Source organism: Archocentrus centrarchus, chromosome 16, assembly GCF_007364275.1.
Source record: "Archocentrus centrarchus isolate MPI-CPG fArcCen1 chromosome 16, fArcCen1, whole genome shotgun sequence".
Classification (NCBI taxonomy): Eukaryota; Metazoa; Chordata; class Actinopteri; order Cichliformes; family Cichlidae; genus Archocentrus; species Archocentrus centrarchus.
This window is the reverse complement of record NC_044361.1, coordinates 24,457,924-24,469,687: the sequence shown is the minus strand read 5'-3', so window position 1 is coordinate 24,469,687 and position 11,764 is coordinate 24,457,924. Positions and strand designations below refer to the sequence as shown.

The 11,764-nt window shown below is 39.7% G+C and overlaps 1 protein-coding gene across 1 annotated transcript; it reads right to left on the bottom strand.

Moving 5' to 3' along the window:
• Positions 1 to 252: 252 nt before the first annotated feature.
• slc50a1 (solute carrier family 50 member 1) lies at positions 253 to 8,802 on the bottom strand. Its single transcript, XM_030749146.1, has 6 exons — positions 8,612 to 8,802; positions 8,225 to 8,302; positions 8,005 to 8,128; positions 7,757 to 7,918; positions 1,590 to 1,709; positions 253 to 1,460 (listed from the first exon to the last, which is right to left on the bottom strand). The coding sequence occupies exons 1-6, from the start codon at positions 8,677 to 8,679 to the stop codon at positions 1,353 to 1,355; spliced, it is 660 nt and encodes a 219-aa protein (XP_030605006.1). The 5' UTR covers positions 8,680 to 8,802; the 3' UTR covers positions 253 to 1,352.
• Between the last annotated feature and the right edge of the window lie 2,962 nt (positions 8,803 to 11,764).

The following is an 11,764-nucleotide window of genomic DNA, read 5'->3' as shown; positions in this document are numbered from 1 at the left end:
CAATCATACACACTTATCTCCTCACATGCATGAAAGCTCATTACTGAACCCAAAACAAACCCTCCAAACTAAAGCATGAATTCCTCTACTTCAAAGGGTCAAGTACAGTCTCAGCAAGTAGAAAAACAAAAAAAAAAAAAACCCCACCATGCCCACAACTAAACAATCAACACACAATGATCACTAATGATTACTGTAAAAAATTTATTGACCTTTCATTATCTAATAATAAATCACTTTATTTGTCCAGCAGAAAGTGGACACAAACGTCTTTCTATACAATATTTTTCTTTTTCAATATATAATTATAACAAACTGCATATGCTGTTATATATCCATGTTATTAACCACTTATGCATTCAGACTTGCAGGGGGGGGCTGGAGTTTATCCCAGTTGTCATCAGTGAGAGGTGGGGTACACCCTGGAGAGATCGCCAGTCTATGTCAGGGTTAAAGCTTAATTTATACTTCTGCATTGAATCTTTGCAGAGCCTGCAACGTAGCCAAAGCAACTGGCAAACGCTGTTATCAGCATTTATACTTCTGCGTAGTGCGCTGGCCTTGGTCTGCATCCAATCTCTTCAAGTTGTTTCAATCAATGGCGGCAGATCACAGTTGTTGCAGGCTGCGTCAACTGAACGTAGTTACATTTCTGGGGAGGTGCGTGTCAGTTATGGCACATGTTATGATATAGGGTTTCAGAAGAGTTTGTGGTTATGACACACAAACGGGGTAGATTTAAAGCAGAGGTATAAATCCCACTAAACACAGAGAGACAAACAACCATTCACGCTCACATTCACACCTATGGCCAATTTAGAATAACCAGTCAAACTAATGTGTGTGTATTTTTGGACTGTGAGAGGAAGCAAGCCAGAGTACCTGCAGAGAACCTGCGCAGATACAGGAAGAACATGCAAACTCCACACAGAGGGGCCCAGCTGGCCAGTGGATTCAAACCCAGGACCTCCTCACTGTGAGGCAATGGTGCTAACCACTGTACCACTGTACCATATATATTCTCTAAAACTTTGTATCCACTGTATAAATCTGGTACTTTAATGGCAAAGATTGCCTAAAAAAAAAGGCACTTAGAGACACAGAGACATGTGGACACATGTAACAAATAGCTGCAGAACAGTAACAGTTGAACTGTATTTAAGACATCATAAAATTTAGTCTCTAGAGTAACTGCCCTCCTCTGTATTCTTCTCCCAAAAAGTAAACAAGACACTTATACGTTGGCTCACTCAATGAGTTCACTCCAACATGTAACTCTAAAGCTTTGTTGCCAGCCATCCATGACGCCAACAGGTTTTTCATCCTTTCGGTATCCAGCTCAACTGTCACCCTCATATCTGCACGGGTTTATAGGAAGGTGAGCTTTGACTGACTGACGCAAATTTCCAAAATAGGTAAAGTCTGATGAGGCTGGTTAAGATACCAGGTGTGTTTGGAACCTGAGAAAAAAAAAAAGATAATCAAGTAAGAAGAAAAAGCCATATTATCATTTTAATACTCACACAATCTTCCCAAGCTTATAGGTGGTATAAATATAATTATTGAAGAGTGTATTCATGATGTCTTACCACAATATAGTAATCGTTCAGCTGAAGGCCGTAGAAGACCCAGGAGGTTGAAGTGAAGAAGGTGGCTACAGTCAGAGGAAAGGACAAGCACTGCACGTTACCACTACGCACGATCTCCACCTACAAAGCAAGAGAGAAAGATGAGGGATGCAACAATCTATTAATATACATTTTAAAGCTGGAATATTGGGGTTTTTATATTTACAGTGGATCAAATTACTAGCTGTAATATGAAAGGTGCCATCTGGTGATGATCCCTGAGAGAAATGCCCTGTCCAATACTAGCATGCTCCTTCAGAAATGCTCTCTAGATGTCTGTACAGCCAAATTCTCACACTTCCAATGCTGGAAGGAGGAACTGTGGATTAGTTTCCCCACATTGTAACTATTGTGTCTTGCCCCTCGCTATGACTGGCAGACTCTTGGTGCTGCTTTTAAATGTGCCCATTTGGATGTGATATAAACACTGGATACTTCTAAAGTGGTCAGATGACACATTGTACTCCAGTTTATTTAGAGGTACTCAAATCTGAAAATGAACTCACCAAAAGTGCTGATAACTCAAAGGAAACCATGAGTGGGAGTTTAGGCGATAATTTCACTTTTATCCTTTGTTTTACTTTCCAAACTACAAGTTTCCATTTAAAATCCAGCAGCACTTATTAAATGTGCTGCAATCAGGAAATGGTCTTTAAGCAGAAAGCTATATTTTAAGCAATTTGTGTAGTTCCTATAACATATTTGATAAACCTTAAGAAGAAAACATAAAGTAACCAAGGGGCCAAGGAACACACAAGACAGAAACTGGAAATAACAGGAAGACAGATGAGGGAAAGAAAGGCAGGAAGCTGACTGGGGGTCATTCAGTGCTCTGAGGCAGATGGAGGGAAAGAGACAAACAGGATAGAAGACGGAACCAGAAGATCAAATAAAGTGACAAAAGGAAAGAGAAAGAACTGGGGATTTATCCCTTAACTCCATAGCTGCACATGCAGACTGAGATGATGTGAGTAGATGAACTAAACTGAGCAGCTGCTGCCAACTGTCTGCGCAGTGGCTTCAGTGAAGCACATGGTCAGGAAAGAGGAGTAAATATATGCCGTTTGTGATGTAGACACCGAATACAATCTGTATCCAGATTAATACTGTGAGGTTACTATGAACTGTAACATATGTACACACTCAGAAGCCACTATATTGGGTATACCTGCTTAATATTATTTGCATTAACGCAAATATCTAATTGGACAATCACATGTCAGCAACTCAGTGTATTTAGGCATGTAGACATGCTGGATTTCAAACTGAGCATCAGAATGAGGAAGAAAGTTGTTTTAATTGACTTTGATTGTGGCTCTTTTGTTGGTGCCAGACAGGAAAAACTGCTTCTCTACTGGGATTTTCCTATACAACCGTCTCTGGGGTTTACAGAGAACGGTCTGAAAAAGGGAAAATATCCAGTAAGTGGCAGTTCTCTGGGTGAAAATGCCTTTTTGATGCCAGAGGTCAGAGAAGAATGGCCAGGCTGCTTCAAAGTGATATGAAGGCAACAGAAACTCAAATAACCACTTGTTACATCCAATGTATGCAGAAGGGGCATCTCTGAAAATACAACATGTCAAACCTTGAAACACATGGTCTACAGCAGCAGAAGACCACACGGGATTCCAGTTCTGTCAGGTAAGAACAGGAAATTGAGGCCACAATTCGCACAGGCTCACTAAAATTGGGCAACAGAAAATTTGAAAAACACTGCCTTCTCTGAGGAGTGCTGATTTCTGCTGCAACATTAAGATGGCAAGGTCAGAATCTGGGGGAAACAACATGAGTATAGTGATGGTGTGGGGGATATTTTCTGGGCACACTTTGGGCCTCTTAGTACTGAGTGAGCATCATTTAAACACTACAGTCTGCCTGAGTACTGTTGCTGACCATGTCCATCCCTTTATGACCACAGTGCACCATCTTCTGATGGTTGCTTCCAGCAGGATAATGCACCATGTCACAAAGCTCAGATCATTTCAAGCTGGCTTCTTGAACATGACAGTGAGCTCACTGTACTCAAATGGAGCACCACTGTGGTGGAACGGGAGATTTACTCACAGATGTGCAATCATCAAATCTGCAGCAACTGTGTGATGAGCACTGAAAGGAAGAGTCGTCTCCAATCTCATTGTACATTCTGTATAATGACAATAAATGCAATCTATTCTATTCTAACTGTGTGATGCTATCATGTCAATATGGACCAAAATCTCCAAGGAATGTTTCCCATTAAGAATTTTTCCCATTAAGAATCAAGGCAGTTCTAAAGGCAAAATTGGGTCAGACCCGTTACTAGCAAGAGGTACCTAATAAAGTGCCCAGTGATTTCATATTGCTCTAGCAACTGGTAGTCATTAGCTCAAACGATTGCTTAACTCACTGTTGCAAGGTTTTATTCTGAGGTGATTCACAAAATGGTTTGAGTTCAAGGACTAAGAAAAAATGTGACACTGTTAACGCCGTGCTGGATCACAGAAATATATGACTGAATGGAATAGAATGCCTTGATTTGTCATTATGTACTATGAATGTACTATGAGATTGCAGCGAAATAACAAGCATATAAATTTTGAATTTTACAAGGGCAAGCACTGTGTGGGCTGCCTGTTAATGACACTGGCAAAAGCAATAATGATTGTCAATGAGCTGCAACAACCAGCAAGGAGTCCGCTACAAGTTTCAAAGAGTATACCGTGTTTCATGTTGGCAAGTAAGAATAATATTTGCTTCTTGGAGCTGGTGTTTATCTCTGAACTCTGTGGACTTCCTCCCTAACATTTGTAATTACTATCTATTAACTGCAAGCACCAGCCCTGTAAATGACAATGCCTGTTTGTGAAGGACTGTGGACACTTTGTGTTTACTGTGGAAGTTTTCCTTGTGGCCGGCCGAACACTCAAAAACTTTGTCGATTAAGAGGCTTCTCATCAACTAACCTTGAGAGGCATGAATTGCTTCAGAGAGAATCTCTACTTTGGGAGATAAAATACAGATTATTAAAAATGTCGCATTAACACCGCTATTTGGAGCAGCTGTGACTATAACATTTTAATGCTGCAAAACACCATGAACAGCACATTTCTGAAGTCTCTGGTTGAATGAGAGTCCTTTTGAATGCAACCAGCTGTCAACTGGCTGGTTTTCAGTGTTTAAACTGGTGTAAAATCAGCCATCACTGGCTAACACAAACTGATGCTTATACTCTAATCTGAGCAATAACTGAACAAGAAAATCTTAGCATATAAAATATACATTAATTAATAAATGTGCGACATAACTGTTGAGATGAAAGATATACCGAATCTCTTACAAAACGAAAAATATCAAACTCATTCAGGAACACTTGTGTTAAACTGAAATTTGTTCTGGCATTGCTGATGATGATTGCTGCATTTGACAGGGGTAATCACAATATTCTCATTTACTACAGGAATGTTTGGACTTATGTGGCACTGTTAAGTAGTTTAGGTAGAGATATTGTTGCCCTGAACGAACACTCCTACAAGCATTAGATCAGGTGTGGCATACCACATGGCTCGATCCTAGGACTAGCCCTTCTTAGCCTTTATATGGTACCCCTCGGCAGTATCATCAGGTGGCATGTCATCAATTTTGACGCATGACTCTCACATTCAACATAATCTACTATGCTGTAGCTTAATACTTAATGCTTTGATGGCTCCGCTCTTTCATGTGTTAGCCAAATGTGTCAATGATTAAACCACAGAGCCACTTTTTCACTGCCGTAAATATTCAGTTTGATTTAGGGGAGGGTGCTGCCTGAGTAGAGCATGCAGGATGTAGAACACATGACACTGACTTGCACATCTGTGAAAACAGATGTTATATGGACTTTGATCCTGGGAGCTGGCAGATTAAATACTATTTAAATTCTGATCAAACTGTGTCGGGCTTTTGTGTTATCATATGCAACTCCATTAGGTAAGTCCTAAAAAAGTTCAGGAGTACTGTGCCTGTGCAAAACTGACTTTAGTTCTTTTAAGACTCATAGCTAGTCCCATTCCACAGGATGGAGCCACGAGAGGCTTGTAAAGCCTGAGAGTATGTTGATAACTTTTTAAAAAACTGACTTTATAAAATGAGTTTTTGCCCAGTGGCTGACTTTTATCTAGTACAGGGATGGGCAATTAATTTTCCCAAGGGGTCTACTCAATATTATCTCTTTATAAGCTTATTGCTGCAGCCCTCCACAACAAGTCCCGGTTTCTCATTTGGCCCCTTGGGAAAATTAATTGCCCACCCTGACCTAGTATTTTTATTTTGTCCTGAAAATTTTACTAATATTTCTCATTTTTCTTTTTATTATTGTTCTTAATATTTTATACTTCATAACTGATTTCAAACTAATATTAACTCCTTATATTCATTACTTAGAGCTGTATGTAATTTATGCTACATTAGTAAAATTAGATACATGGATATGAGGATTACGCAGTAATGCATAATTAACCGGTAACAGGTTGACCTGGAAAAGAATGGAAAAACAAAAGTGAAAGTAAATGCAAAAAAACAAACAAAAAAAAAAAAAGCAGACATAAACATCCAAGAAACCAACCTATCACCATTTACTGGAAATAAAATGGCAAACATCTAATGTGAACTTTGAAAGGCTGAAGCCACTGGCTTCATTAACTAAAACAGAAATAATATCAGTTATGTATGTCAATTTGATTATTCTATATTAGCAAAAAATATTAGACTAGACTTTTTTTTTAATTTTCTAATTCTACTTCATTTGGCCAAAACTGAGGTTATTGTATTTGGCCTGAATGGCATTACCTTGTCCTCCAGTAACACTGTGAGGAATCTCAAGAGTCATTTTAGATCAGGAGATGTCCTTCAACCATGCACATTAAAAAAATATTGTACACCTTAAACAACTATCTAACCCTGCCTTCTTTCATTTTTGCAATCTTGCTATAATTAAAATGTGAACTGTTCTGTCTCAGAGTGATGCTGAACTAGTCCACACATTTGTTACTTCTAGGCTGGACTGTTGTCAGAATGCTCTAAAACCTTCATTTGGATCAAAATGCCACAACAGGAGTGCTAACAGGAACTAGCAAAAGAGAGCTCAGTTTTCCCATATTAACTTTAATCCGTGGCTCCCTGTTACATCCATAATTACCCCAACCCCGGAGGGGGGAACAGGATATTGTTTTTGGTATGCTTGTCTGTTTAACATTACAGCAAAACTACTAGCCAGAGACTTCAAACTTTCCATTTTGATCAAGCTTATAGTTAGAGCTGGACCCCTTAAGTTGCATACACACAGGAAGCGTTTCGCAGCATTGTGGCAACCAGATAATTGAAAAATCAATCACAATTAGTTAAAAAAAAAAAATCCTAGTGAATGGAGATAAAATTTTCTCAACTTAAAAGTGTTCAACTTCCACTAAGTAAAGAACTACCCGTGAGAGAGCAGGCTACTGTTGATTGACCTATACTTTGGTTGTAAATATCTTAGAGGGTCACCTAAGCAACTGGAGCCTGGCGACTAACTGTCAACCCTAAAAGTGATGCACAACAAGCAAATTGCTCCCTGTGTGGATGCAGCTTCAGTTGTGCTGCTCAAGGTTCATGCTTGGGGACTGCCCATGGTGCACTGAGCATTTCTTCTTCACTCACTTCTTTTCACTACTGCATTTCTATACCACTATTGCACATTATTAACTTTTGTCTCCTCTCTCCCATACTACTTCTGCTTCTTGTTCTTGTCTCTTGTTTGTACTTTTGTTTGTTCTCTTCTCCCTCGCCTCACTGGCCAACCAGTTGTGGCAGATGGCTGCCCCTCCCCAAGCCTGGTTCTAATGGAGGTCTCTTCTTATTAAAAGAGAGTTCTTCCTTCCCAACAAATGCTTGCTCATAGCTGTTCGTCTGATGGCTGGAGTTTTCTCTCTAGTATTGAGGGCGTTTACCTTCCAGTATAAAGCACCTTGAGGTGACTGTTTTGGTCAACTGATCCAAATGTAAATGAATTGCAGATTATGTTTTGAAATATTATTGTTATGTTATTGTTATTCATTAGTACAGTGAGTGGAGAAAAGCACAGCTAACTTTCTACATGCTGCCTGTATGTTGTGTTTGCCTGCGAGTTGTACCAAGTCGGTGAGCGGCGACAGGTACATGCTGACAGTGACCACGCTGCAGGTGAGACCCAGCTGGTTGAGCTGAATGTCTCTATCAGTAAGAAACATGGCGAAGTAGAGCCAGCCGCAGGTCAGCACAATCACTGCTGTAAGGGTCTGGGAGGACACTAATCTCTGAAACAAACACATACGGAAACAGAGAAATTAAAGATCCAGCTGCAGTGAGTAAGGTGCTTTCCAACGGGTCTGACCATGCTGACCTTCTGTTTCGTGTAGCGGAAGTACATGATGATGTAGAGGATCTGGAGAAACGCTCCAATGATGTTGACCAGGATGATCGTTTGGTCTTTCTTCAGAATCCCATAATACAACCAACCAAGGTTACTATGGAAACAACAGGGGCATTAGTGGTGATGAACAGGACACAGTAAATGATGCAAAAAAAAAAAAAAACCAAAAAGACACAAAAGATACACTTACTTGAGGCACGTAGTGAGGAAAGGAAGAAACTGGATATTGTCTGCACTTTTGGATTCTCGCATCTTCTTCAGGTCGGTGCTAGAAACAAACAAACGAACACAGACACAGAAAGCGAGAGGGAGAGGCAAAGAAGATCATCACAAATAGGCTGCAGATGCTGGTGGCAGTTTAAATGAATAACTTCATATTTACTAAATGTTTGTGTGTATTTCGCGAATTCCTTCACTATAAAGTTGTTATCATGCAGCAAATACAAACAGTTCAGAAACGCCCTATCGCGTCTCAACCTGATCTTACTGTCTTCGTATTTTCTGCCAATCTAACAGAGTTACAGTACGAAGTAAGATAAAACCACGATGCATGCCATTAATAAACATTTAAACTTACAGCCCAGTCGAGAACATCCCGACTGTGAACACGATGCAGGCCCATGACAGAAGCGGCAACAAATCCATAGAGCGGGAGAAAAAACACTTCTTATTTTAATATGCTGCTTGCAACGTCTGCTTTTAGTCATAAACTCCTAAACTGCATGAAATTAAAGGTGGACTTTAACGACGCGGATACGCTCACTGTATTTCCGTATTTGCAATCAGTGCTCTCCGGGTTCCTGTCCTCTGATTGGCTATAGGCCCAAAGAGATGGTCCAATAGGGTGCTGAAACGATGACAAACGTAGCGCGGGACGTATTTACGGCGCAAGAATTTTAAAGGTCCAGCGAGCTGAATGATGGAGGGACTGTCAGAGGGACACAGACCTAAGGTAGCTCATGCCGTTCATACAGTTTATTTACAGCTTTTCCGCATTCAGTGATCTTTTACATACAACCCAATTAAGTATGAAAACATTCAGTGTTTCCCCACCTGGTTCTAAAATGGCAAGCCACTGAGTTAACATAGGAATATCAAATCCACCGATCACATGGCAGCAACTCAGTGCACGTAGGCACGTAGATATAGTCAAAACGACGTGCTGAAGTTCAAACCAAGCATCCGAATGGGGAGGAAGGTGATTTAAGTAACTTTGAACATGATATCTTTGTTGGGGACTGGTCTGAGTATTTTAGAAACTGCTGTTCTGCTGGGATTTTCCAACACAACTATATCTAGTCTTTACAGCGAAAGGTCCACGGGAATGGCCAAACTGCTTTCAGCTGATAGGAAGGAAAAAATAACCCACGTTATCACTCGTTACAACCAAAGTATGCAGAAGTGCATCTCTGAATGCACAACACGTAAAATCGTGAAGCAGATGGGCAACAGAAGCAGGTGCCACTCCCCAGAAAACCCAGGCTACAATTCGCGCAGGCTCACCAAAACTGGACAACAGAAGACTGGAGAAACATCGCCTCTTCTGATGAGTCTCGATTTCTGCTGCAATATTTAGATAGGAGGGTCAGAATTTGGTGTAAAAGACATATTATGCCCTATATCAGTAGTTCTGGATGCTCCAGGTGGTGTAGGAGATATTTTCTTGGCACACTTTGGGCTCCTTAGTACCAACTGAGCATCATTTAAACACGACAGCTACAAGTGTATTATTGCTGACGATGTCCATCCCTTTATATGCACAGTGTACCACCTTCTGATGTTGGCTTCCAGTGGGATGACACACCATGTCACAAAGCTCATATTATCTCAATCTGGTTTCTTGAACATGACAGTGAGTTCACTGTACTCAAATGGCCTCCACAGTCACCAGATCTTAATCCAATAGAGCACCTTTGGGGTGTGGTGGAAGGGGAGAGTCACATCATGAATGTGCAGCTGACAAATCTGCAGGAACTGTGTGATGCTGTCAATATGGACCAAAATCTCTGAAGAATGTGTCCAGCCCTGAGTTGAAACTATGCCACAAAGAATGAAAGCAGACAGATACTAATAATATGTACCTAGTAAAGTGTCCAGTGAGTGTATATAATATAATCAACATAAACTAGATGTATTTAATTCATTGTCAGTCTTTTATTTTGGACTCATGGACCAAAATTTAAAACAAACACATACAAAAAACAAAGATCACATAAAATAAGCAAACATAAAAAAAAAAAAAAAAGAATGAAAAGACATACGTAACATTATCTCTACAGCTGATAATGATAGTGTGTCTTAAATTTGATAAACCCACAATGACTTCATTTTCAGAAGCTATCAAATAATTCTTTAGATTTCTTAACACAGCTTTGAAAGTTGGGACACCAGCAGCTACAATCAGCCTGGACTGAACCATCTCAGTCTCTTCAGGAATAATCTTGTGGAATTGTTTCAAGCTACTTAAAGCCTCCATTAATTTGCTTTTCCATACTTTGCCCATAAGAGTGCAGCATACTGAGGTGTAGTGTATGCGCTAAATAGTGCTATTTTTACTCCATCCATAAATGCACTAAACTTGGGTAAGATGGTGTTTCCTTGTGAAATAATATGTCCAAAATATTTGAGCCCAGACAGTAAGATTATTATCAGACAGGTGAGACAGGGTTCAGGAAATCTTAGCTGTTTGTACTCTTTGAGTCTATGTATCATGACAGCACTCTTACATATCCACTAGAATGAGACAATCATGCACCCAGTTTTACAAGCTTTCAACGACATCAGCAGTCGTACAGTTGTTGTTAAGGGGACATTGAGGATAGCGGCTCTAAAACTGAAAAGATCAAACAATTGAAAAGATGATTTTTTTTTTCTTTCTGTACCAATTTTGTTCGCTCTAACGTTGTGGAAGTATAATACTAAACTGATGGATTAGACAGAATAGGAAAACAGCTCCTTTTTTTTTCAGTCCTTTTCTGTCCAGTCTCATCATTTGTGAATCACAGGTTTGTTTTCACTGTTAGACCCTTTATTCCAGTAGCACAGTCTAAAAAGAAAGCCAAACTGGTTACCCTGTGCAGCCTATGCTAAGGAAAAAAAGCCAAAAAAGGCAAAGCGTTGTATCATTACATCATTGTTCCAATACCATAATACATGCTTCTAGCTTGACATCACACAAAACCGTCAGTGTCTCTATCCAGGCTAATGTTCTGGATTTTACAGTCTCAAAAACGAGACGATTTCACTGTTTAAACTGAAAAATTAATTATGCACTCCACTGGGGTGCACCACTGTTCTTTGATTAATTTTATCTAATATGCATCATTTTTCAACTAGTCAGCGTACTGGGTGTCATTTCATGGATATTACATCTAAGAATTAAGATTCATATTTAAAGTTGTACATTAAAACTTTTAGATATTGTCAATCTCTCAGGGTAAATTTAATACAAATCATCTAAAGTTTGTTTATTAACTTTCTGTGACCCTTTTTTTTCTTGGCAGCAATAAGACTCATCTACCCCACATTGCCCCCCCCTTCCCATCATCACCTGACTGCACCCTGCTGTGTTCAGCTGCCAGAGTCGAGCTGCTGTGTCACTCTAGACATTTCAAAACTTGACCTTTATCAACAATCTCTGATGTATAATTTTCACCCATCTTCTCTTCTAGTTTTTAGCTTTTAGTTTTAGCTTTGCATCTGTTTGACATTTAATCTTTTCACACATTTT

Excerpts from the sequence above, each read along its gene's own strand:
- slc50a1 (XM_030749146.1), bottom strand. The coding sequence starts at position 8,679 with ATGGATTTGTTGCCGCTTCTGTCATGGGCCTGCATCGTGTTCACAGTC. Across the intron at positions 8,303-8,611 it reads GGGATGTTCTCGACTGGGCT|CACCGACCTGAAGAAGATGC; the intron begins GTAAGTTTAAAT and ends GTTTGTTTCTAG. Across the intron at positions 8,129-8,224 it reads TTCCTCACTACGTGCCTCAA|TAACCTTGGTTGGTTGTATT; the intron begins GTAAGTGTATCT and ends TTGTTTCCATAG.